At 56.5% G+C, this 27,084-nt stretch overlaps 1 protein-coding gene across 1 annotated transcript in view; it reads right to left on the bottom strand.

The window, feature by feature from the left end:
* Positions 1-2,096: 2,096 nt before the first annotated feature.
* PVRL1 (poliovirus receptor-related 1 (herpesvirus entry mediator C)) overlaps positions 2,097-27,084 on the bottom strand; it is a 61,668-nt gene continuing 36,680 nt past the window's right edge. Inside the window, exons 2-6 of the mRNA XM_004689172.2 lie at positions 17,554-17,904; positions 16,770-17,072; positions 16,303-16,420; positions 14,778-14,929; positions 2,097-6,230 (exon numbers count right to left, since the gene is read on the bottom strand). Of these exons, the coding sequence (XP_004689229.1) occupies positions 5,683-6,230; positions 14,778-14,929; positions 16,303-16,420; positions 16,770-17,072; positions 17,554-17,904 (1,472 nt within the window). The 3' untranslated portion in view covers positions 2,097-5,682. The remainder of the gene's footprint in view (positions 6,231-14,777; positions 14,930-16,302; positions 16,421-16,769; positions 17,073-17,553; positions 17,905-27,084) is intronic.

The following is a 27,084-nucleotide window of genomic DNA, read 5'->3' as shown; positions in this document are numbered from 1 at the left end:
AACCTTATTTCCTCTCTAGGCTCAGTTTGCCATGGGCAACATGAGTGTGTTGGACTAGATCATTTTCCTTTAGAACAAGTAATAAAAGATGCTAACTTCTCAAGTTGACCTGGAAAACTCCTTCCACACTTTGGTCCAAAGAACTCCTACCTATCCTTCAATGCCCAGGGCAAATGTCACTGCGTCCATCCATCAAACCTTTCTGAGTTTCCCCAACAAAGTCAGCACGCCCATCCTATGCTACCACAGCAATTTACCTGACAGAGCCTGACCTGGCACGGGCTGTTTGGAGTTTGAGTGCACTGGAGGCTCAGAATTCTTTGGTAGCAGGGACACTGGGCTGGAATATCCTAGTATCACACAGTGCCTGGCCTAGGGTAGCCAGATAGATGAGTGAAGAATGAATGTGGGAGTGAGTGAGCGAATGCTGTATTCATCAAGTTCACTCCTGTAAACATCTGTAACCAGAGTGAAGGACAGCAGAGGCCTCGTTTGGTATCTGGAGGGGAGCTTTGGCTGTTCCGCTATCTTAGTCCTGGGCCCACAACAGGCTGGGCAATGATGGGTACCTTGGGGGGCACAGCTGCTCAGGGGGGGTCCTGTCTCCAAGCCACCCAGTGTTGGTTCTCCGCTCTGCTGAGGGTGGATGGTGGGTGGACAAAGGCTTGGAGTTGGGGCAGAAGGCAACTGGGTCTAACTAGCAGAAAGCTCTCCATAGACTAACTGTTCTAGAAAGCTGGGTATATCCTGGCTTCCTGGGGGAAGGGGACAGGTTGGCTTCTCCAGCCCAGAGAGCTATGACTGGGACTAATTGGCTTGCCCTCCTTCCGCTGCTAGAGAAAGTCTTGGCTAATCTGCCAGAACACGCTAGTTAAATGCCAATTAGGATGTTCTGTCCACTGCTCTCTTCCAATATATTAATAATGTAATTAAGCATTTATTGCCTGTGCAAATTAAAAATTAACTTAAACAGACAGCCTGGAAAACTGAGGAAGTGACCGCTTAAACAACTAATTTGCATCTTGTTTGATTATCAACATCTGAACCATCTAGGATATGGCCTTCCAGTGAGGGAGTCCGGCCAGCTGCCAGCAGCTGCTGGCCTCATCTCCATGCTTGATTCTGCCCCTTCCATCCTGCCCTAACCTTAGGTGTGGAGGGCATGACCTTGCCTCCTGATGGGCAGGAGGACTTTCTGCTAAGAGGTCACCTTGACTTCCAGTGTCCCTACCCCCTTTCTCTGGGGGTACGTGGTGTGGATTTCAGTGAAAGAAGATGCTACTGGGGGTGACTGGGGGCAGGGGGCAGTCATTGAAGCCTCTGCCACTCCCACCCCACCATCAATTTGTCCTGCATTCCAGCCTGTAAGATGGGAAGCAGATGGTGCTAGAGTGGGGAGAAGAGGTACCCAAGGAGCTAGGAGACCTTCCCCCCAAGCAACCCCCTAGAGAGATGGGGACTGGCAATATCCACGATGTAGAAGATAAAAAGATAAAAGGATAATGCTTCATCTCTGTCCCCAGGGAGCTGCTAACATGACAGGTGTAACTAGGCTGGGTTTCTTCTCCAAACAGCCACAGATGGAACTTGGCAGAAAGGAACAGGATGGCAGGGAGCAGGGCAAGGGGGACTGGAGAGCGTCTGGGGGCAGCTCTGGGGCCTCTGAGCTCTGGAGGGCAGGGGACTGTGGCCAGCCTGGGCCTGCTGCCTTCTGCCTCTCCACTGTTGGTCCTCACCTGTCAGGCCTCAGGTCCTCGAGGGCGTCTGCCTGCGCCTGAAGTCAACCTCCTGGCATTGCATCCCGCCTCTCACCGTGTCTCCACAGTGATGGTTCAGTGGTGGCCCGTGAGCTTGTGGGTGAGGCCGCAGGTGGGATCTTCATATTTACCCTGCAAGATGGTGACTTCCTGGGGCCCTATGCAGGGGTCTCCAGCAGGGATTGCCGTCACCTTCCTGGAACCATGGGGTGGCTACAGGGAGAAGGCGCCCTCTCCTTCATTGCCCCCACACCTCCAGCCACACCCTGCCCCTGCCCCCACAGCAGGGAGAAGGGTAGAGAGGAGCGACTCCAGGCAACCAGGACTGTTTTAAACACTTTATTTATAAAAAAGTACATTTTTTTTCCTCAGTACATTTTTCAACCCATCATTTTTTTTTATACAAGTAAAAGGGGGTGATGCAAACACCCCCAGAGTCAGAACCAGGAGAATCTGCTGGGACGTCCCCAGGACCAAAGACAAAAGGGTGACGAAAAAACTGAAGCAAAGATCGTGTATCACACTCAGAGGCGAGGGGTGGCAGCTTCTCCTGGATTTTGTTTCCATTGATACAAAAAAAGGAAAACCATGTTTTACCGGCCAAGGATCCCATTCGTCAGAGCTGGAGTCGGAAGAGCAGCAGCACCAGTGGGGGTTGGCTCCTCTGGCCTTATAATTGGGTGATGGCTGTGGCCACAGGCCCCAGAAGCCCTTGCTGCCTGGACCATAGCACAGAGGCCTGCCTCCTGGGCACCTGTGGCCAGAGCGAGGCCCCCTGTGGGCAGGGAGCCCTGGGGGGGGGCCACCTGCTCCTCAGTAGGAGGGTGGGTGCAGGACTCAGAGGTCTCTATCTGCTCCCCCTACTCCCCACCGACCCCCGAGAGTGGTCCTCTTTTCCCTCTTGAGTGGCCCACACATCCACCTCACATAGTTCCGACCCCTCCGCTTGGAGGAGGGCAGGAGTATTATTGCACCAGTGACTGGGGCAGAAGGGAGGGGGTTGGCAGAGGGCACACAGCCGAGAAAGAGACATCGCCGTTTCTCTCTCGGGGCTTCCCGCAGGCCCAGACCATTCCTGTCATGTGTGTGTGAGTGTGTGTGTGTGTGTGTGTTTTCTGTGCTTGGGACTGTCTCCGGGCAGGTATGTGCCCGGGCTGGGCCTTGCGCGGCTGTCTGTCCCAACTGTGTGCTGCTGCTGTTCTGATCCTTCTAATAAAAGGGGACTCTGGTTCTGTTACACATTAGAACAATATCAAAATCTTAAGGAAATAGGGGTACAGGTGACATGGCGGAGGCGAGGACACGAGGGCAGTGAGAGGCAGGCTGATAATGGGGAGGCCTTGGCACTCTTCATACCGAGTTTATTTCATTTCCAGCAAAGGCAGAAGCTCAGCTCATGCTGGGGGCATGGAGGAGAAGCAGAGTCCTCATCTCTGCTGGGCCAGACCACCCCTGTGTGGCTTGGCTGTGTCTGAGGGCCCAGCAGCCGTGCCCACCTCCCCACAGTCTCAGGACATAGAAAACCCCATCTCCCCAAGCCCAGTGCAACTCCTATCTTGTGCCCACTCTCAGCTCCAGGGCAGTCTCCTTGCCAAGAGCCCCTGACATGACAGAGACACCACAATTTGTGCTTTGCTTTGGGGAAGTGTGTGGAGGTGTCTTAAGGGGGACTCAGTGCTTTGGCTGGGCCCAGGGCCTCCTAAAGTCATATAAATGAGGAATAGGGTTGGCAGTGCAGGATAAGGGAGATATAGGAGCAGAAAATCTTCCGGTCTTATCACTTCAAGGGTACAGAGAATGCCTCTGTCAGGCAGGTCCCTGGGATTTCCTCCTGCCTGGGGGCCAAGGAATCAAGCAGAGGGGTCAGAGGGGCATGAGGTGGGTGGGGCAGTGAAGTAGCATGAATAGGTCCTCTACCCTGGGGGCACTAATACTGTTGGGAGAAGCAGCCCAGCTTCTCCTTCCTCTTCTGCCCTGTGGCTAGAAAGACCCCAGAATTTTCTCCTCCATCTCCACCTCATCCAGTACCCCCAAAGCTAAGAGGAGAGAGCCTCCCCAGGGCTGGCATGGCTTCAGACTTCTGCTACGTGGCTACTGGGTGGCCCGGGCTGGGGCTAGGGCAGCAGGGTCCAGGCCAGGGTGGGCCCAGGAGAGATGGAGCTGGCTGGGGGGATCAATAGCAGCACCAGGTAGGGGGACAGGGCTGACAGGCCAGGGACTCCCTTGGGAAGCCTATGGCAGGGTAGGTCAGTGCCCGTGGGGCACAGAGTGGTCTGCCTCCCTCCCCACCACCATTTGCCATCCCACAAAGCCCCTGACACCCTGGGCTGAGTTCATGGCAATCCTTTTGGGTGGGCATGAACCGCTCTGCCTCTCCCATCCCAGGCGCTTCCCATCTAGAGTGCCGGTGGGGCTAGGGTGGGCAGATGGAGGATCTGAGGCACTTTGAGCTGGGGGAAGTGAGAGAGGCTGGGAGGCCTTCCTCCATTGTACAGATGGGAAGACTGAGTCTTGGGTGGCTGACAGGAGCCCAGAGCCCACTCAGGGAGGAAATTTACAGCTTCTCCAAGGTCCTCCTTGTCCAGAGTGGAGGCTAGGAGCACTGAGCGAGGAGTGGAGGGTGGGTGAGCAGGAGCTTGACTCTGGGGCCCCTGGCCACCCCACTCCATCCCCTTGCACTTCCTGAAAGGCGCGTAACACTGACACTGGTCTTGGTGAGTGAGGCGCTACCTGAACTCTCCCAAGTTGATCAGACCGTGTTTGCTGAGCTTCTACATTTAGACTCCTTCTCCACTGACCCTTCTTCACCTCTAACCCCTGCGGGATTCCCCTCTGGGGTCCTGGCCCTGACTCCCTCTCAGAATCAAGAGTTACTAGCACTTGATAGATAAGGGAGAAACTTGAGAAACTTCCATGCTGTAAGAAGCAGTTTAGGGTCAGCCTGAGATCCTAGGGAGGAGGCACCAGGGAGGCCTAGTCTCCGCTGTCCCTGGAAGCTTCTGAAGGCTGCCCCCATCCTCAGCTGGGAAGGGGGGACAGGTGGAGCGGAGGGGCAGTGACCAGCCTGAGTAAGGCATGTGACCCCAGGGGGAGCGCGGGGTAGACACGGGTAGTATGAGCATGTGTGTGTGCATATGTGTTGCAGAGGTGTATGGCAAGTGTGGGCCAGAGTCCACCTGGAGCCCTGCTAGGTGGGAAGCAGACTAGGTAAAGAGGAGGGACACCCCAGAGCTGGGCCAACTTAGCTCTCTAAAGGCCAATGAGGAAAAAAAATGTAAAACCAACCTGACCAGGAAAATACACTGGCCAGGGCCCCAGGGGTGGACCTCAACTTGGTTCACTTCACGAGCAAGACAACCCTGGGTGCTTTGGAGAAGCCACACCCCACCCTCTGCCTCCCGGGTGCCATGGCTGTGCTGTCAGACCCGGGTCCAAACTCCCCAGCTGCATCAGCGCATGGTAGGTGTCTGGGTCCCTCTCCTTGGGAAAAGAGGAGCAGCTTCTGGGGGTGGGGGGGGGCTTTCCTCCTTGGAGCCCCTTCAGCCCTCTACCCCCAATGGAGGGAACACAAACAAATTCCAGTGTTGGGGGTTGGGCTGGCTCCCCAGACCCTGGAGGGGTGCCCAGGTACACAAGACGAGAGCAGGGCTCCCCCAACGAGGGCAGGTCGGTGGGGGTCAGGGAGGGGAAGGTACAGCAACACCAAAGCCACAGTTGAACACAACACCGGGGGAGAGGGCTGGGAGAGGGGAAATAAAAACAAAGCCAGGTGGGTCTGCCCTGGGCTCCCCGGCTCCCCGGAGGTGGGGGCTGGCTTTGGGCAGCTGGGTGAGTCTCTGTTCAGCTCCTGGAGGAGTGGGGGGTGGGCAGGGGGCGTGCGGGTGGGGACTGGGAGGGGCTGCAGACAGAGGCTCTGGCGATGGGGCTACACATACCACTCCTTCTTGGAAATGAAAGACCCGTCGTTCTGAGAAACCATGTTCTCAGCCAAGTCCAGCTGTTCGGGGTCGTACTGGTAGCCCAGAGTCCGGTCCCCATAGCCGTCCTGACGGGCTTCCGCCTCATCCACTGTGAAGTAGGGTCGCTTGGCGTCCTCATCGTACTTGGGGTGGGGGCCGCCCACCTTGCGCTCGCCCCCGCCCCCGCCCTCCTCCTCCTCTTCCTCTTCGTAGCTGCTCCCGCCCAGGGGGCCGGCCTTCTTCTCGTCGTCTGAGTCGTCGGGGTACTGCAGGTTCTGGGCCATGGGCGGGTGGTGCTGGGGGATGCCCGCCTTGCTGTAGCCGTTGCCGTAGACGTGCTTCTTGGTGCTGTAGTCGCCCTTGAAGGTGTGCCGGCGCCGGCGCAGCGCGATCACGATCCCGCCGACCACGATGAGCACCAGCAGGACGCTGCCCGCCACGCCCCCAATGATGGCGGTGGGCACCTGCCCAGCGCGCTGCCCATGTTGGGGAGGAGACGGGGTGTAGGGGAATTCTGGGTGAGGAAAGAGATGGAGGGGGACAGCATCAGTGTCTGCTCCTGGGGAGTCAGCAGGGAGGGAGAGAGGGCGGCAGGCAGGGGAGGGAATGGTCAGGAAGTGGGCCAGGTGCCAGGGCAGCTCCCGCTGCAGAAACCTCCGAGCACCCCTCTTCTGAGCCCCACACCTGCCACCTGGTAGTTGGAGAAGAAAAAGGCAGAGACAGTGCTGTATCCTCAGTGCTGTCTTTCTCCTGGGGCCTGGGGCCGTCTGCCCTTGATCCAGTCACAGTCACTGTCACGACCCCCAAGGAGGAGGAGCGTCATTGATTCCCAGCACAACAGGTTTAGTAACTTGCCCAAGGCCAGTGACGGAGTTGGTTGTCTTGCATGTAAGGCCCAAGCATAAGGAACAGCTGCCCCCCTGCCTGACACTCGCTGGTGGTAGTGCCCCAGAACCACGCTCTGGCTTCTCAGACTCCGGGCGCCACGTCTGACATCCTCTGTTCTTGGGGAACAGGGATGAACATGGGTTCCCAGGTGCCGACCCTGCCGATGTTCCATGAATGCCTGATGAGCGGGCTGTGGTTCTGGGCTGCGGGGCCCCGTGTGCAGGGCCGGGGGGCTGGAGGCTCGGCCAGGCTGGGCTCTGTGCATGAGGTGCTCAGCACAGCTGTGCAGTGAAGGAGGCAACAGAGTGCCCCACTACACAGACAAGGTGATGGACACACACCCCTGTCACCCCCAGCCGGACGCCATGCCGGTGTGATGAACGTGTGCGTACAGACACGCGCAGAGGAGAGAAGGCCAGGAAGAAGGCAGGAATGGTGGGAAGAAGAGAAAGGAAGTGGGTGGGTGGGAGGAGAGAAGGCTGGGTGCCTGTGGGACTGGTCAGAGTTGTGCCTACTTGGCAGCACTGCCCCTTCCCTATCCTTCCAGGGCCACGCCAGAGGCCAAAGGGGTCCCCAGGCCAAAGGGGTCCCCTGGCCAGGCTGAGGGAGGTGGTTCCCAACACCACCACAGGGTGGCACCGGAGACCACGGCTGGGCATGGTCACGAGGAGTAGGTAGGCTGACCTCAGCTGCTCTCGCCCTCCCCTCCAAAGCCAAAGGTCACGATGGGCTTGGGCACAAGTTCAGGCCTCAGGGAGCAGGTTCCTGCCAACTCACTCCTGATTCAGCACCACTCACTCCATGGGAATGAGGCTCCTCCCGTGAGCACATTCCTCCTCCCAGAGGCGGGGCGGGCCCTGTGTGGGAGCCCATGGGTGCTGCCTGGAGCAGGAGAGGCAGGGCAGGGATTCTAGAGGAAGGGGAAGGCCCCCTAAAAGTTCAGGCTGGCAGGGCTGTTGAGAACTTGGGGCCAGGAAGGGGAGGTGATTTGCCCACAGTCACAGGGCTGAGCTGGGACCACCCAGATGCTTGGTTCCTGGCGCTCCCCAGGCAGCACTGGCAGGGAAGCACAAGCGCCAAGACTCCGCTCCCCACTTGTCACCACTCTGTCCTCAGTGCGGGTCACGCCTGCACTAAATATTTATTGCATATTTTTCCTCATTGCTTACTTCCAGAACCGTCTGCCTGGGATCTTAAGCTTCTCCTGGTTCACCAGGTCCCATCTGTTCGCTGCCTTTCTAAGGGCTGCACACCTGCTCCCCGGGAGGTGGGAACTGCCTCCACAAGGGGTGCCTGGCAGGAACCCAGGCTTTTCAGTGCGTTCAACCTGCCTGCTCCCTCTTCAGTTCTCACCTGAATTTGGCCTCCTCTTTCATCCAGTTCATCCACCCATCTGCCCCACCCCACCCACCTACCTACCCTTCCACTCAACCAGCAAACATGCATCGAGCATCTATCTTGCTAATCATGAGACACAGGAACTCACAGCCTAGCGGGGAAACCAGATGCTCTTACAGACAAAGCAGCCCGCAGACATCCAGGGCGCTGGCAGGGAAGTGGCTCGGGAGTGCAGGGGAAGGAGACTTGCGACCTGCAGCTAGAAAAGCCTTCTTGGAGGAGACTAAGCCACGCCTTGAAGCCAGCAAGGAATTGGAGAGGCCAAGGGGTAAGGCAGGCACCCAGATGAGGGGCCGCCTTTCCTTTCTGACGCGTTGCTCTCGCCTTCCGGTATCAGGGTTCTTGGATCCCCCGCTTTGCTCTCGGGGCTGCTTTGTGGGGGCCCTGTCTCTTTTGGACACGAGGCTGAGGATTCCATCCTTAGACTTCCATCCTTAGACTTACACCCTTACCCTCATTCTGCTGGCACAGAAGGTTAGCGAAAGGACGGGGGGCCAGACACTTTGGGAAATGTTGGTAGGCCAAGCACCAGAGTCCTTCACCTTCTCACATGCTCTGAACTGCTAGAGAGATAGGACAACTGAGGGTCCCCTACCCTCCCTGCCTCCGAGACCATTCATGACTAGTATTTAGGGGTACATACTTTGAAAACACTTCTCTAGCACTCCCACGTGTGGAATTCTCTTCCCAGCTCAAAACCCAATCTAGTTCTCCCGACTCGGTTCCCCAGCTTCCCGCCAAACCCTCTCTCAGCGCCCCCACCGCCACCGCCAGGTCTGCGCTTCCAGCCCAGGTCGCCTTTATTTCTGACTCTGCCCTCAGATCTCACTGACTCTTTCTCATTCGGTAGTGTATTGCTTTATCAGGTTTTATTATGGCAGCAGATTCCCGAATCTCCCTCCTGAATCTGTTCCCTGCACCCACTGCGTAGAAGGCACGCACCCCTTCTCAGAGACTGGCAGCGACTTCCTGCTGCCTGCTGGGCCCTGCCGGTCTGCTCTTCAGAGTGTCCACTGTGTGCACTGTCTTGCGTTTGGCCATCCCTGCCCCTCTCCTTGCTGTCCAGTGGGTTCCTGACCCCAAATCTTTGCTCCTCATTCTGCCAGAAACACCGTCCTCACTTGCTTCTCCCTGTTTTGGTCCTTCAGTCCCTTCCTCGTGAAGCCTTCCTTTCTCCAGCTCACACACATCTTTTTTCTTTAGAATTTTTATGTATTAATGTCCGCGTGGCTCATTCTGGTATAAGCAATCGCTAGCTCCACTCTGTCAATCATATCGTGATGCATAAAGCCTGTGGTAGATAAACAGCCATAATGCACACGAAGACCCAGCATGTTGGGCTCTGGTCCTCCTGCCAGTTTTCCTGCTCATCTCTGCAGGCTCGAGGAGAGGGGCTGAGGAAGTGGCAGCCTCGTGCTTATTTGAGGTTGATTCAATTCTTACACTTATGTACAATATAAGTTCCACTGTATTTATTTTTATGCTTTCTGCAATCGCAGAGACCTGGAGAGAAATAAAGCTCTCCTACGTCTTAGCAGACTAGCCTGAATTTGGGGGGCCCCTCTGATCACAGAGTGATGTAGTTTACTCGATGACCTGTTTTCACCAGAGTGGCTGGTGTCCCGAACTAATCTATAGATCACAGTTCAAAGTAAACCTGGAACCTGACACTCCTTGCCACCTCTTTCACTACCACCCATATCCATGCCACCATCCTCTCTCTCACCTGGATGATTGCAACAGCGGCCTACTGGCTTCTCTGACTCCACCCTCTCCCTCTGCAGACTAGTTTCAACATCGCAGTCACACAGATCCTATTAGGTCTGGAGAGCTCAGAATGTTCTACGTGATCTGTGCCCCCACCCCAACCTCTGACTTCACCCTCCGCTCCCCCCTCGACTCCCTCTGCCGCAGGAGTCCTCAGGGCCTTGGCACGGCTGCCCCGCATGCTCAAGGCGCCCCTGGGTGTGCTGTGGTTCCTCGCTCACCTCTTTCAAGGCTTGGCCCCAAGATCACCTTCTCACTAAGGCCTCCTTGACCACCCATTTAAAAATCAAAACCCATAAGCCCCCACCTCCGAGGTACTCGTGACCCCCTTCCCGGCTTGGCTTCTCTCCATATCACCCTCTTCACCACTACATGATTTTGAAGATGTATTTTATCTGTTGCTTGTTGTTTGTCCTGTGCTAGAATGTAGCTTTACAGGGGCAGGGACTTTGTTGGGCTCACTGGTAAATCCCTAAGTACCTAGCTTGCTTGGCAAGTGGCTGAAGTTCTAGGATTTTTGTTGAGTGATTTCTGTCTAGAGGAGAGATTTGCTTCAGGCAGAGCAAACATTTACGGGACACTCAAATACATGCATGCATGGGTGCACTGTGGACCTCATTTCATTCGATGAGGGTGTGGAGGAGTGGAACTGTGGGGACAGATGTTGCTGGGTCTCCCTCTAACCCTTGTACACGTCCCCCCTGAACCCTAAGGAAGTTTAGGATTGCCACTCTTCCCTGGGAATGTTTTGGGACCACAGTGTATTGTGGTTCTTTTGGCTACTTTAGAGGCAGATCTATCTAGAAGCAGAATGGCCAAGATGCCCTTTCAGCATTGGTAGATTTCAGAGTGAAGAGGCCAAGTGAAGGTGCAGAAGAAAGGAGGAGATCTGGGGACCTAATTCACTTGCAAGGCGGCTGCTTGGGGGAATGGAGCTCGCCCCTCCCCCTCCGCCCCGCCAGCTGTCACATTCAGCCAGTAGCTCCTGTCCTTGTGCCAGGAGTAGAGAGAGCCTCAAGGGTCGCAGCTGGGAGGAGGAGAGAGCTGGACGGTGGGGTCATTTGCACTTACTGGGGGTGGGGGGGGTGCCCAGCCGGTGTCCCTCAATCCTCTTATACACCCTTGGGCAGAGGGGGCAGCTCATATCCCATTCTTGATTCCATTCCTGAAGGCTGCAGCTTCCTCCAGGAATTCATGCTGGTCAGGGGTGTAGGTTAGCCGGGGCTATGCTTTGGGGGCTTCCTGACTGAGGTGGGGTGTTTGGATGGATCTAGAGTCAGAAGGAGGTTTGGTTTGCTTCTAAAATCAGTGCCTGGTGCTTCCTCAGGCTAGCAGGAAATGCTCCAGCATCAGATTAGGCTGGGTGCAGCGGGGAGAACTACACCTCCCAGCATGCAGTGCAGCTGGCCACAGGGAGTGGGAAGGCCTGAGGTCAAACTCTGGGAAGCCCTTCTTTGCAGCTGCAGCAGCTGTGCATCACGTCAGACCATCGGGCAGGGCCTTGTCAAGCTGGAGGAGAACTGAATCCTCCCAGGGGCGCGGATGCAGCTGCCTTCTCACAGACTCTCTCACTCTGCCATTTGCCAGTCGCTGAAAATCACAAATGCCCACAGAACAGCCACGGCTCCCATTTGCACAGACAGTCTCTTGTGTGCCTGCTGGTGCACATTTACTCACTCAGAGGCACACATCCGCACTCACGCCCAGCACACACACCTGCTCCTTCCTTCTCCATGAACCCTGAAACCCCACCACTTGGTTTGAAGATCTCCTGGCCTAAAGGGCAGATCCTGTTACCGTCACCGGAAATGGGACCTGGGACAAACATCTGACCCAGAGGCCTCCCTGCCCTGCTCCCGGGAGCAGCCTGGACACTTTCCTTCTAACACTCCCAGGGGTAGATGCTGGCTCATTGAGCCTCTGTAGTCTGGTCAAGGACATACCTTGGCCTTACCCTCAGAGGGTATTGCCCCAAGGGAGGAGAGGGAGCTGGTTTGTTTTGTGGCCAGCTCTGTGAAACAGCTCCTCAGCATGAGGGCCTCAGAGACAGATTTCTCTAAAGGCCCCAGGCCAGGCTAGGAACGAACACACACACACACACACACACACACACACGCACACGCACACGCACACGCACACGCACACACACACGCACGCACACTCTCTCTCTCTCCCCGATGAGTTTCTCTTCTCTGTTCTCTCATCCCCAGCAGGCTGGGCCTATTGTTTCTCACCAAAACCCTCACCTGTGACCACCTCTACCTGATCCCCTCTACAAAGCTTCCCGAATGCTCAGTCTAAACCATGTGCCTCGTCATCTCTCTTCACTGCTGAGGCCCCTGCAGAGAGAGATGCCGTTGGCCAGTGAGAAAGCCTGGCCGGGGCCTTCCATCCCTGCCCACTCAGCTCCAGACATTTTCTCCCACACACTTCCCCTGCCTGGGAACCCCCACCCTAATGCAACCCCCTCCAGGATCTGGGACCCGAGCAGCCCGTGCCAAAGGTCATCTGTGCAGGCGGGGCCACGGCCCCGCCCCGCACGTCCCTCGCGCCTGTAGGCCCTCTCCTGCCCTCGCCCCAGCTGCTCTTCATTTCCCTCTCCAGATGCGCCCAGGGCGAAGCTATTACCCGAAAGGATGGCCAGAATGAAAAATTAAATTTCCACTTATCCGCCTCACTCAGGCATTCCTGCCAGACCACTGGGGCTTGGAGCACAGGGCAGGTGTGCACCTCGGTGTGGGCCCGGAGAGAATGTGACCGGCACCCACTGCTAGGGGGTGGAGGCCGGTGGGCCGGCCGCTGCTCAGAAATTGCCACAGGAACAGCTCTGTAAAGCCCCGGAGCCCGGCCAGTCCTCCCCGGGGGGAGACCTCCCTTGTACAGCCAGGGTAATGGCGCTAGGGCCCGTCCATGATTCCCTGAGCATCACCCTTGCTTGGCTCCTGCCTAACTGGGCGGTCAACAAGAGTCCCCTTCAGCAAAACTCTTCTCACTGCCCATGCATGTGTCTGTACCCCATCCTACTCTGCACCTGCGCAGAGCACAGTGGGGCACACTGTGTGCCCTTCCAGCTAGAGCCCTGGCAGTCCTGGCTGACAAAGCCACCTAGACTGGTGACGAACCCTGGAGGGCATCCTCCTTCACTGCATCTTCCTGAGTTTTGGGAGGAGGGAGCCCCGACTTTGCTGTCCCAGCCCTGTCTGCGCTGGGCTCTGCTGAGCCCCAGAAGTCTAGCAGGGCCTCGGGCCACCGCACTCCTGCCTGGGAGTGGCAGACATCTATCTGACCCCAGAGGCGTTTCTTGCCTCCTCCCCTGACTGTGCCTTCAGCAGTTTCCCAGAGGGCCTGGGTGGCAGAGAGGCAGAGGTGGGTTGGTGGTTCGTGGTCAGAGGGAAGGAATCCAGGGAGTACCTGCCATTGCAGGTAGTAGAATACCGATTTGGCTTGATCGTTAGAAGCCGGAGATAAGTAAGATTAACTAAGTATTACATACTAGGAGGTGAACACTCGGAGAGGTGAAGGACTTGCTTGAGGCCACACAGTCACACAAGCGGCCGAGTCCATGCTGTCCCTCAGAAGAGGCGCCTCCCCATGGGGGCCATGCTCTCTTATGAGGCCCCCTCACCCTGGTCTGCCCCCTCCAGCCACAGGACCAGAGCTCAGTCACCTTCTAAGCCCTCACTGAGTTTGCTCAAATTTTCTCCAGGAAGGGGCCACAGCGTGTGACTCTAGTCTTCCTGTCCTTGCCAACCTATGGGGGCCCCCAAAGCCTAGTGCTCTGGGGGAGCCCCTCAGCTTTCACCCAACACTTCTACTCCCTGACCAGTCCCAGAGCCAAGGGCAGGGAGGTGAAGAAAACAGCAAATGGCAGGCTAGGCTCGAGGCCAGGCAGCGGAGTGCCCAGCAGCTTCTGGCTGCCCTTTGTGCTGTGGTGCACCCACAAAGGAGGCCCCCTCTCCTGAGACACAGGCTCGGGGCTGTGACTCCTCAGGGCCTGCCTACGCTCTGCACCTGCAGCCCAGGGCCACCGTGTCCAACTTCCTGTATCCTTGAGCCCAGCTTGTGTCTCAGGAAAGTCACCGCCTGTCCATCTCACTGGCATTACATCACTTCCTGTCCTAGGTGGTGCTTGCTATCACTTTCTCACCTTACAACTAGTTTGGGTGTCAATGTTAAAGACGCCCTCTCTTCTGGTTGTGGAGTTGTGATAGCAATTCACCCTTCTATTGGCTTGTTTTGATCTTTCCATTAATAGTGGTAATGACAGAGGCCAAGATAATAATCACAGAGCACGAGCCATTTATTGACAGACTGGTCTGTGCCGGGCACTTGGCCTATATCACGTCTGATTCTAACAACAGCCCTTCCAAGCATGTCATATTATCCACTTTTATAGATGAGGGCTTGTCCAGGTGACACTGTAGCCCATCTGAAATCTCCCCTAGAATATCCTAGACCCTGTACTTATTTGACCCTAAGAGATCAGGGGCCTGAACCTCCCCATCTGCACTGACAGAAAGGAGACAAGGGAAACCCTGGCTTTGAGCGACACCTTCGCTTTCCCTCCAGCTCCCTCCCTACTTGAGGTCATACAACCTTGTCTTCCAGCCCATGTGGGTTTCCTGATGCAGGAGCAGAGCTCCCCCTCAGCTCCCACCCCCACTAAGCCTGCACCCCATGGTTCTGTGGCAGTCCCACAGACAGACTCTTAAGTTCTGCCTCTACCCTCCAAGCTAGTATTTAAGTAAACAGCACCTACTTCTTCCCTCCTGGAGCCTCTTCCTACCTCCCTCTATTTGGGCATCACCTTGACTGTCTCACACACAGCTTTAAAGAGGAAAGAGAAAAGCAAAGCAAGACTGATGGCCACAGTACAAGGGAGAACCAGAGAAGCAAGAAATGGAGACACAAACTTCCTGTAATGACACAACCAAAGAGGGGGCGGGGAGGATGTCGACAGTGGCAGGGGCAGTGGGTGGGGAGAGGCATGGCCGGTGTAGCTCCCTACCTGTGATGTTGACCTCCACCTGGCCTGAGCGGGTGCCGATGGGGTTGGTGGCCTCACAGACATAGGTCCCTGCCAGGCTATAGTTGATAGGTCCTCTGAAGAAGAGGGTTCTGTTCTGGGCCTCCACGCCCTTGGGGAGAGAGCCATTCAGTCTGCGGGGTTGGGAGATATGCGAGGGTTAAGAGCTGACCTGTGCCACCCACCTGGCTCCTCCGGCAGTCTGCTGAGTTAACAGACCCTGAGTTAACAGGCAGGGTCTGTCTCAGAAGGAGTGAAAACGAAAGCAACCAGCATAATCTCTTGCCTTTGGCGATTTTATCATATTCAGCACCAAAATGTATCTGGGATGGGTAGATACTTATCCTACTTTGCAGATGAAGAACTAAAGGTTCTATGACAAGGCAACACCCCTAGGAAGCAGAGGAACTGCAGTTAGTTCTAGAAAAATTAGAGCCCTGGCCACATATTTGGTATTTTGGGCCAGGGCTTTCTCCTGTTCACGCTTCCTGGTCATTGGCCCTTCATTTCCTGGAAACTGGAGAGCAATACAGATGTCTGGATTCTAACTCTAAATCTCCTAAAGCTGAGCCACTGCGGCCACCAGCTTGGAGTCTGTATTTTAACAGGTTACGTAGGTAGTGAGGAATTGTGTTCCATTTCCCTAGCTCATGTCACAGGCCCTTTTCAGGTGGGGAGCACCCTGGAAGTTTCCCAAAGACAAGGGGACTTCTTCCTTCCTCCTGACCCCAATGCCACAAAGCTGTCATTCGTTGGATTCTTGCAGCAACTTGTTCCTACCATTTTTGGCCAAAATTGGCAAGCAGGCCCCACCCCCTTGTACCTTCAGAAGCACTTCTAGTTGGAGGAAGTGGAGGAGAATAGCTGGCTTGGCCAGTGTTCTCAACTTCCTGGAAGAAGAGTGCGTGGATAGATTCTGCTTGTCCAAGGTGACCTTCTTGGTCTCCCCTGTGCTCCCATCTTTCTGGGAAGGACTGTGGCTCAGGCCCTCAGAGCTGGCTGGTAGGGACATGGGACCCCTTGAGGGCCAAGTAAAAGACTGTGAAGCCCAGAGTGGGGTGATGGGAAGAAGGGCCAGTGCTTCAGGAACACGGGCATGCTGGGGCCTCTTCCCTGGGAATTGGGGGGGAGCTAGAGAGAAGGAATGAGAACAAAGAAAGATCTGGGATGCTCCAGAAAGCCAGCCTCCCTGGGGACACCTCGATAAAAATAAATACTGGGGGCTGGGGTGGGAGTGACTCAGAATGAATCACCAAAAGAAATGACAAAATTCTTTATTAGAGAGAAGGGAGGCAGGTCATGAGGGAAGCCCCTCTGGTTTAACAGTTTATTGTATTGACCCTGCCACAGCCCAACACAGGGCTGTATGAAACTGGGGATCTCGTATGGCCCTTCTCCTTCTCACTGAGAAGCCTGAGCCCAGACCCTAACTTCCTCCTGCCTAAGTCTTCTGGAGGTAGACCAGGTGGACCTCCCTGTGGCCAGCAAGCTAACTGTCAGCACTTACGTGGTCCAGTGGTACTCGGTGGCTGGCGGGTTAGCATCAACTTTGCAGGTGAGCTTCACATCCGTCCGCTGCAGGTACCAATTCCCATCAAACCCCTCGATGGTCACTTCGGGCTCATCTATGGGGCAAGGGGTGATGTTTGACAAGGGTGAGGCCAGGCAAGGAAGCCTGGGACAGGGAAGGAATGGAAAGTACAGCCGCACGGAAGAACCCGAAAAAATGGAAGGGTGAGGAGGGTGGAGATCACTAGACCTCAGTGAAAGCAACAAGGAGAGAAAGAATGAGTGAAAGGAGATGAGATGTGGCAGAGATGAGGGGAGGACAAAGCAGCTCTGAAAGAGAACGGGACGGAGAATGCAGGGAGGGGAGTGACAGGAGAGAAGAAACAAAGGCGAGGAGTGGGAGGAACAGGGGTGCCCATCCCTGAAGGCCCCCTCTCTTGAACCAGACACCCGGCCCCGGCTCACACTGCACGTTGAGGGTGAGGCTTTCCCGAAAGCGGTCCATGTGGTAGTTGACGATGCAGGCCAGGGACTGCTGATGGGCTTCCCGGCTGGGGACCAGGCGGTAGCGGCTGATGACCGTCACCGTGCCATTGGGGTTCCGGATCTCCTGGTACTCTGCCTCGCCCTTCAGCCGTGTTTCCCAGGATACCACGCTGGGAGGCTTCCCATTGGCTGATGTGCAGGTGGCCACCAGGACCTTGTCATCTTGCCCCTTCTTGGCTCGAAGCACTGCTTGGGTGCCCTCTATCCAGTTGGTGGGCTTGGCTGTGGGGAACCAAAGAGACCCATGGGACTAGCTCTATCCTCGTCCAAGACGCGAGGGCCCAGGCTTCAAGTCACCCTGGTCATCCTGGTCTGTGGCCATGCTTCACCCAGCCCCCGCCAGCACGTGTGCACACCAGACCTTTGCTCTACCTGCTATTTGTATCCCCTTTGGTCTTCTTGCATCTTGGCAAGCTCGAGGCAGCAGCTCACACGCCAACTTTCCTTACCATAAGGGTCTGATCCTGCTGCCTGCCTCCTGGCCACCCCCAAGAGCCCCCTGAAAAATGAGCCTAGGCTCTGTCTATAGCTGAAGCCCACTCATGATCCTTGGCAAACCGCGGGGCAGCCTGGTGAGAAGGGCCTGGAAGCGCACTGCTTGGAGTGCTGGGAGCATGCCCACCACAGAGAACGCCCGGAGCCACGGAGGATGGCCAGGCCCCTGGGCCACAACCTCGGCAGCAGCGGGGAAGGGGCAGCTTACCCATCACAGTGAGATTAAGCTGACTCTCGCGGTTGCCGGCGGGGAAGGTGGCGAACTCGCAGATGTAGACCCCCTCGTCCTCCAGCTCCAGGCGGGAGAGGCGGATGGTGCCGTCGGTGAAGGAGGGCCGCAGGAACTCCACGCGCTCGCGGTAGGGATTCAGCACCGAGACGCCCATGGCTGGGTTATAGATGGCCACGTTCTGCTTGGAGCCATTGGTGGCCTTCTGCCACGTGACCTGGGTGATCTTCACGCCGGGCAGGGGGTTGGCGAAGTTACAGTGTAGCACCACGTCTGCGCCGATGAAGCCATACATGGAGTCGTTCACCTGAACCACCTGGGTGTGGGTGCCTGGTCAGGGGAGATGAAGGGGAGGTCAGAGCCATGCACGCCCCACCCAACTCCCTGAGTGCCCCCTTTTCGTGCCAGCAGGCATTATTTATTTGACTCTGATAAAAATCACAATCACTTGTTATAAAAAATATCCCAGAAAGCACTGCGAAGTCCTGGGAAGATCCCACAAGTCAGAAACGTCACTGGTAACCCTGTAGGAAGTGTCCTGCTTTACTTCTCTCTCGGTGTCTGTGTGACCACTCATTTTTTTTCCTTTTAGAAATCAGAAACATACTGTACCTATCATCCCACAAATGCCTTTCCACCTGATGGCATGTTGCAGCGTGGCCCTGGGCAAGCAGCTGCACACACCCCTGTTGTGCGTGAGGACAGCCTGAACGCGCTGTTCCCTAGGGAAGCCCAGGCCCGGGGGCCACGGGCTGCTGCCCCTCTGGGCCTCGCTTCCCTCACTTGGTAAATGGCGCCCATAATCCTCAGGGTCTATGATGATAACAAAAGTCAATAGTAAGAAGAGAAATTTCCCCACCGGTTTCCTTATCTTTAATTCAAGGACCCTCTTCTTCCATGCAAATTTGTAACAAATAGAAGATAATCTCATTTCACAAACAACAGAGTTTCCGGGGAACCCATTGTGTGATGGGTGAGAAATTGTGTCAGGAAGCATGTTGGGGGGCGGGAGGGCATTAGGGCCACTCACTGTCTTCTCTCTCATGCTAAGCCCCTGGGGATCTTGGGGCCACAGACTGGGTCAGGCACAGGGCTCAGCCTCCTTGACCTTCATGCTGTCTTCAAAGGCAAGTGTATGTCTTACTGGGCCTCCGATGTCCTTGCCACCCGGTCCTGCCTTCTTGTCCACCTTTCTCCATACACCATGCTTCCCCACCACATCGGGCTGGATCCCTCCTCAGAACAAGCTGTGTTCTCTCCCCCACCAGCCCCCGATTTAATCCATCATTTGCTAAGTCTATCAGCACTCGAGTCACAATCAAGTGACTCCAGTCCCCAGGAGCACAGAGCTTATTGAGGCCACACTTCTAGATTCTTCTCAGGCAGTTCCCTAGTTCTGGAATGCCCTTTTCCTTCTTCACCTGTGGAGACCCCACTCAGGCCAGCTTCCCGGGGGTGCACCCCTGCTCTGCTGTTCCACAGCTTTCTTGCCTTGGAATCTGGTTGTTTGCTCTTTTGACCATCCCACCAGACTATAAAACCCTCCAGGGTGGGTCTGTATCTTTTCCATTGTTTCATCCCCAGGGCCTGCCCAGCACACGGCATACAGTAGGTGCTTACAAAATACTCCTTGCCAAACAGACTGCAACAGAAGCCATGAGAGGGAAGACTTGCAGGGAGGGAGTGATCAGTGGCATCAAATGAATGAAAACACTCCCTTGAGTCTCCCCAGCCATTGTTTTAGTTCATCTAGAATGTCCGAACCCAGTTCAGCCCCTTTAACTTGGGGCAGCAGCCCTGCCGCTCCCGCCCCCCCCAACCCCCCCATCCAAGTGCTGTCCTTGGCCATGTGTTTGTGTACTCCATGTCCTGCGTCCTATTTCACTCAGTAGTTTATTGACTGCCGTCAGTCAGATCAATGCCAAGCCCTGTACTGACGCTGAGGCGGGGGGACGATGACCTATAATGGTCCCTAAGGGGATGGGGTTCGAGAGTGGAGCTCAGGGCTCACAGCTGCCCCTGTATGGTAGAGACCCGGAAGCAGGGCATGAGGGCTCCATGCCCATGGTCACCATCATGTTGACCCTTCCTCCGTCTCTCCATGTCCGCACAGTGTCCTCCTGTGTGTGGCACACGCCAAAGCTTCCCTGATGCTCCTGTCTCCCCTGTGTTCATGTCTACACAGCCCTTCAAGGCCCAAGTGGGGTGTCCCCACCCCTTCTGCTGCTCCCAGTGTTCTGACATCTCCCCAGCACCGCGGGCTCTTGGGAGTAGGCTGGAGAGCAGCCGCTGGGGTCAGCAGGACTGGGCTCCAGTCTGTGATCTGGCGCTCACTTCGGGACCTTGGCCCCCTCCACAGTCCCATCTTCCTCCTCTTTAAAAGAGCAGCGGGGGCTCCCCAATCACAATGGTTCCTTCTGATCCCACTGCCTGGTGTCCTGACCTGCAGCCCAGCTCAGCTGTGGCCACACCCTGGGTACGGCCTCATGGTGAGGTCAGTGGGCCAGACAGCCCGGAACTCCTGCTGACTGGACATCTGGCAAGTGGTGAGGCCCTAGGCCCTTCCCAGCAGGATAATTGGGTGCTCCCTGTCCCTCCTACCCCTCAGCCTCCACTCACCAAGTCTGCTGGAGGCTGCCAGCAGCTGAGATAATGTGGGTATAATTGGGGAACTTTCACCACACAAAGCCAGGAACAGGAAAAGCCAGTTGGGAAGGCTTGGGCTACAGGTGGAGGGTGGGGGGTGGGGTGTGGGCACCGGGAGCCATCCTGGGAATGGTGCCCGGGCATGGTGGGACCTGTAGCGGGACATGGCCCACTGCTGGACCATGCCTGCTGCGACCCTGTCTCCTCTCCACGTGCAGGTGTGGGCGCAGGCAGGGCTCAGAGCCTGGCGCACAGGCTGACACTCATCTGCTGGTCTTCAGCATGATCTCACCCTGCAGGGCTGAGCGTGCCAGCAGGGGAGGTCGCTGACAGTGCCTGGCGCAGGGTGTGGGGCGAGGGCCCCGCTAAGAGCTCAGGTGCCCAGAGACCCTGCCACCCACCAATGCTTCATCAGGTAGGGGCAGCCGTCCCCACCCCCACAACTGCTTTGGGGTTCTCCAGAAGCAACCCCACAATGGTGGTGAAGAAAGTGCCCATGTGTCTTCTCACTGGGTACAGAGCGTGCGCCCCGGCGCTTGCCCCTGGGGCCCCAGGGCGGGAAGATGCTGGGAGCCACTGGACTCATTTTTACCTTGGTTCCTCTGGCTGCAGCATGCCGGCAGGGCAGGCTTGGTGAAGATGCCCTGGGGGGCGGTGGGGCGGCAGCCAAGAGGCGCTCTTGGAACAGTGGGCTCAGGTGAGCATCCCAGAGTTCTGGACCTGGAAGGTGCTAGGGAGATGGAATGCTCTGAAGACATTCCCTCACTTTTCTGGTCCTTAGCCAGTCACCTCGACTCTAGGTTTGGGGACCCAAAGCCCAAGCTTCTGGCTGAGGGCTGACTATCTTGGCCTGTGGATACAACATGGGGAAAGAATGTCCCTTGTTCTTTAGTCTGAAGGTGCTGACAGGTGGGATCAGAATGTTCTAGTTGATAGGGGAGCAGAGCTCACCCCTGAAAAGGGAAAGGGTTGGAGGAGTGCAGGGGTGGTCTGCACTGCACTTCTTGGCTGGTCTGGCTACTTCACCAGCCACTGCAGTCCTGAGACCCCAAAACTGGTACTTTGTGTCTCCCTCGCTACCCAAGAATTGTTCTCTCACCATCCCCTTCAGGCAGTGTGTTGGGTTTGGAAAGCCAGACAGTGTGGTTTGCACTTCCTCCCTGACACTTACGAGCTGTGAAAACTTGGGGGGCAAATGATTTAACCTCTCTGTGGCTCAGTTCACACTGGGCTTGGAGTCTGTACAATGGGATTATAACACCCACACTTGGTAATTCTGTCGTAAGGATAGAGCAGCACTTAACACTGTGCTCAATACAGGTTAGATGCTATCACCACCATCATCCCCATCACCTCTACCAGCATCATCACCATCTTCAGTGTCATCATCACCATCTTCTTCCTCACCCCCACCACGACCATCACCAGCATTTTCCACCTATGCAGCAGTACATCTCCTTTCCTGGAACTTCATTCAACAAATATTTACCAAGCACCTATTTAGCACTAGGCATGCACTGGGTACCGCTTTCAGGAAGCCCTTCCTGATTCTCCTCTCAGTTGACATCACTATTCATTCCAAGGCACACATAGCTTTAGTCTGTCTTTCTTTGTTTCCAGTTCCCTGGCATGTGTGTCTAGGGTGTATTCCCCCAGCTCCCATAGAGTCAGGTCCTTGTGTTTTTGGCAGAGGGATTCCTATACCCGCGGAGATCAAGAGACAGCATCTCTTTCTTTTCCTCGCCTTGGAGGCAAGGACCAGGCTAGGCTTTGGGTTGAGTGGGCCCTGTCTTGGCTGATGCTGACAGGGTCCAGCGCTTATAGAGAGTAGCCATCTGACTTTCTCTGGACCCCCAAGTACTTAGGACTGGTCCACTGAAGTCTCTACTTCTTTTCCATATGGGGAGCAGCAGTGGTTCCAGATGTGGGAACCAAGACCACTAAAGTGGTGGCATATTGGAACTCTGAGCTACTGTTTTATGGAGCAGAACAGGGTCCAGCCTGGCTGGGCCCTTGCCCAGGGACACAGAACAGCAGCACCCCAAGCCAGTGCTCTTCCCTCCCTGCCATCAAAATAGACTCAATCCTTAACCAGCTGCCCAGGGCCCCATTCTGGGTCGTGTCCCTCCTGGAAGGTCACCTCAGTGCCTCCATCCACTGCTCCTTTTGAGAAGCGGTGTGAATGCCAGTCACAATACTGCCACCATAGCACCTGCACTGGGTTAGCAGGTGGGTCTGAAACAGGGGCTTTGTGAACTCAGATGGGAGCACCTGCAAGAGCTACAGAGCAGGCAGGAGCCAGACAGGTGGGGAACTTGTGCCCTTGGCAGAGGGGTTCATATATCCGGGGAGATCAAAAGACAGCGTCTTTTTCCCTGACCTCAGCACTGCCTATATCCTCCCTGGTGATCCTAGAGCTCCAGAGACTAGGCCAGAGGCCTGGGGCCTATGCTCCAGTGCCTCAGTTTCCCCACTAGAACTCAGTTTGGGCAGTTCAGACTGCCTTCATGGCTTCTCAGAAGTGCTGAGCCAACAAGGCAGGCGTCGGCCGGCACCCCCCCCCCCCCCCGACGTCATGGACCTGCAAAAAAGCCCAAGCTCAGCAACAAAACACAAAGGCTCCTCAGTTGTGGCCGACAAACCTGTTCCCCAAGGCCCTGCCCGCCTGCCCTGCCCACCACGGAGCTAATCTGCAGGCTGAGGCCACCAGTTCCCACGCAGTGGGGTGTGGCCCAGAGTTGGGGGGGGCATTCTGCTCCCCATACCCACTTCTTCCTGCTCTTTGAAACCTCAGACCCCTTTCTCCCTAGCCAAGCAGGCTGAGACTGGCAGGGAGAGGGGGGTTGGGGATTCCCAGCATGGGTCACCCCTTCTGTCCCCTGTTCCTTTCCTGAAACTGCCGGGGTGCCCTCAGGTGGGTGGGTAAAAGTGGCAGCCTTGGCCTGGAGTAAAGTGGGGATGCAGGACTCCCCAACAAGGGCCTTTCTGAAACTAATATCCTTTGCCACCCAATGATAGGGCTTTCCAGGGATGTACCCTCTCCCCTCCCCGGAACTGGCACAAGAGCACATCCGGTGAGAAACCAGCTAAGTGTGAGTGGGAATGACTCACCATGGGAAAGGGGGGCGGGGGCCTCCAGCCGAAACCCTGCTCAGTCAGCCCAGTGACCGAAAGGTGATGGCCCCCTTCTCCCAAAGTCGACTCCCTGACCGGCCAGCGCCTCAGCTCCCTTTGCGACCTAACGTCAGTGCCCCTGGGGGAGAGGCTAGTGAGGAAGAGGGTGAGACCAGGAGGGAGTCCCCTCTCTGGGGTCCCTTCCACCGGGAAGGCTTTGCCAGCCTGTGCCACCTGGACCAGTCGTTCTGCCAGCACCAACCCACAGGAGGAGGGCTCTCCCTGAAGTCCTTTGAACTTGCCCTGTCTTGCCTCTATGCTTGGGGCGCGCTTCTCCTCTAGTCCAGGAGCTCCCCAAGTGTCCGGGCTGGCTCTCCAGCCAAAGGCTCTTCTCCACACAGAACGGGGTGCAGGGGAGCCAGGTCAGAGGGCTTTGTGAAGAACATGCAGCAGCTGACCCGATGTCTCCAGCCTCCTCTCGTGGGGCTGGGCACGGCCGGGGGCCTGGACCAGGGGCCGAGTGCCCTTGCTCTGTGACCACACTAGCCACATTAATGCGCCCCTGCCACACAGTGTGGGACTCTGCCTGCCAGTGGCCTCAGGTGTCCTGGGGCCTAGAGCCCCCTCCACACCCACCTTGCCAGCAGAGGTGATAACATCCCATGATTCCACAGTCAGGGGCTAATTGCTACTGTACAGGCCCTGGCGCCTCCACCCTGCATTTGGGGTCACAGAAACTGCCGATGTTTTCCTCTTGGTTGATGTGCCCCCCCACCCCCAGTCCCCACATGGAGCTGGTTAATGATGGGCTGTGGGGCTGGCGCCTGGCGCCTTGGGCGGGTGAGCACAGTGCGTGGGAGAGGAGGGGGCGCGGCAGCCTGGGAAAGCCCTGAGAAGGAGCGGGAGTGGGAGCCGGGATCTTCCAGACAGGCTGGGCCGGCCCTGCTTCCCTGCAGCGTGGAAGCCCCAGGGTGGTGGTAGCGGTGGGGGCTGCTTTGGCAATCCCCGTGTCTCTCCGTGAAACCTAGCAGGACCGGTTGGGGGACAGGGATGCATTAGGGAGCGGGCTTCTGCCGTCTCCCACGGAGGTGTAAGGGGTAGGGACCCCCGGACACCTCTCCTACAGGCCTGTTTCCTGTGGGCAGTCCTGTGGTCCCCAAGACCCAGGGCAGGGTGAGGCTGAGGAACTAGACACCTTCGGGGCTCTACCTCTTGGTCCTCTCTACTGCTCATCTCTACTTGTTCATTTCTTGCCCCTGGAGGTGGGGAGGATGGTACTTACTGGAAATTGAGAGGGCAGACTCTGCTCTGCTACTTGGTCGGTTTTTCTATATGGCCTGAGGTTGGGCTGATCCCCTCTGGCTTGTTTCCTTTACTTCAAAATGAGAATGTTGGAGCCCATGAGCCCAGAGGGCTGCTCTGTGGACATCGCCCGTCCAGCTCCCTCTCTGCCCCTTCCCTCCGTCAGCCCGATCCTATGGCTGTTCTACCTCTGTACACTGCCCAGCTCCTCCAGACCTTCGAGATTCATTCAGTGGGATGGTAGGAAAACCCAGGCTGCAGGGCCTGGGGGGTGTGGGGGGCAGGGCACAGGCACTTCCATAGCTCCGGTCTCCAAGCACAGCTGACACTAGCTCCTAAATGCTTTCCAGTTCCTCATGGTTCTCCACCGCAGGGGCTCCAATCCCCACTCCTCCGAAGCCCCCTCCCACCAGCTCAGCCCCTTCCCTGCCCTACCCTTCTTTTCTCACCACTTTTGGGCTGGGAATCTACTACAGGGAAGTAAATCCCACGCCCTTTCCCTTGAACCTCAGGACCAACCACCTCTCCCCTCCTTCTCCCCAGGCCTGGCCCCTGGGGCACTCTCTCCTTGCTAGTCTACTACTTGCAGTGGTGAGAACTTCATCTCCCGGCCTCCAGGCTCCCCCTCGAACCAGCCCTCTCCCTTTTCTAAAATATAGATCATTCTCGATTTAAAAATCCCGCAGCCCTCAGGATCAAGTTTAAAGTCCTACGGGCTCTGGACATCCCCGGCCTCCAGCCGCCTCCTCTCCTGCTGTCTCTGGCTCCAGGGAGCAATGTGATCAGTGCCCAGCTGTGCTGCTGCCTCTGACCAACATGCAGGGTGTCACCTGCCCATGCTGAATGGCCTCAGACTTGAGTTGTGAGGAGGTTGCCCCTAGCACTCCCTTCCAATGAATAAAATGAACCTGCACCCTGAGGATCTAGGACCTGAGCACACACTTATTACCATCATCCTTAAGGAGCACAGGGGCCCAGACATTAGCTGACACTTGGCAAACCAGTAAGCACAAAGGGGAACCAGAATGGCTAATGCAGAAGGCTGTGAGCCAGCTGGGGTCTTGGGTCAGGTGAGCCATTTCTCAGGTCTGACTGCAGCTTCTTGGGAATTGCACAGTAGCCATGGGTTGGGGGAGGGAGGCCACGGGGGCCCACATATGGAGTCTGCAGGTAGGGCCAGAGAACAGAGCTAGAAGGTAAGACCTCACATCTGCAGGGAAGGGATGCAGGGTCTGCATCTTTTCCTTCTTGACTGAAAGCAGGAAGCTGATGGCAGGAAGCTACATCCCGAAAGGGCGCTGGACTGCCTGGCCTCTTGCCTCCGCCCATTCTCCAGCTCTCAGCCTCCATTGGCTTCCCCTCCTTGCCGCTCCTTGAGTCCTTTCCTCTCTCCTCTGCCCCAGTTCCTAGCACCCAAAGCCTCTTGCTTCCTCACTCCAGACATAAGGTGAAAAATATTCTTCGCACCTAAGCAAGCTGCAGCCCTGAGGCCCTGCTCCGAGATCTCAGCCCTTGCGAGGTCCACACAGTCCCAGCTCCACACCCTTCCCAACATAGCCTGGGTTTCTCCTGGCCTGGCCTTTCAGGGCCTGCAGCTTGTGGTTCTGAGACCAGGATTCAGACAGGTCCTGCTGTCTCCAACAGACACCAGCTCTCTCCACCCCAGCTGCAGCAGACACATGCACAGCCGCAGCAAGGGTGTGTTCTGAATGGCACATTTTGGGGTGTAGACAGCATCCTTTTTGGAAGGCTGGTGTGGGGTGGGAGAGGCTGGGGGGCTGCTGGATAAAGCAGAGCAAGAATTCTCCAGGCTTCCCGTGAGAGCCGCTAAAATCTTAGCATCAACATACACATCATCTCAGCTCTGTGGGTCCCAGGCTGATGTGCACCACCTGTTCGGAGGCGGAGGTCCCTGGATCTGCCTCTTGTGTGTGTGTGTGTGTGTGTGTGTGTGGAGGGGGGGTTGCGTTCTATTGACACCTGGTGGTTCCAGACAGTGGCCTGCATCAAGGGCTAGGGGCTGGGCCTGGGTGGGAGGGGAGGGCAGCCGGGAGGTACGAGGTGCCTGACAAGGAAGGGGTTACAAGGGGCACGGTGGGTGTGTTCAGAGTAATTCATTGGGGTCCCTGACTTTGAATTCAGACAGACCTGGACTTGTAGCTGCTAATTAGCTGGGGGTCTGAGCAAGCCGCACCAACCTCTCTGTGCCTTGCTTTCTCATGTGTGAGATGAGGACAATTCCGTGCTACCTCCTTAGCTGACACGAGGCTTCAACAAGGAGGTTCCTATGCATCCTTAGCATGGGGCTTGGTACAGTTACGCAACCCAAGCGGTTTTTGTTGTTATTACAGCATAGGGGAAAGAAGCCCCTTGGTCCCACCCCAGCTCTACCAGCGCACCGTGATCTGAGCAGACCCCCGCCCTATGGAGGCTGCTTTCCCAGGGCAG

This window comes from Condylura cristata, unplaced genomic scaffold (assembly GCF_000260355.1).
Source record: "Condylura cristata isolate star-nosed mole 26May11 unplaced genomic scaffold, ConCri1.0 scaffold00025, whole genome shotgun sequence".
NCBI classification, from domain to species: domain Eukaryota; kingdom Metazoa; phylum Chordata; class Mammalia; order Eulipotyphla; family Talpidae; genus Condylura; species Condylura cristata.
The sequence above is the reverse complement of the archived record's forward strand: the minus strand, read 5'-3'. Positions and strand labels throughout refer to the sequence as shown.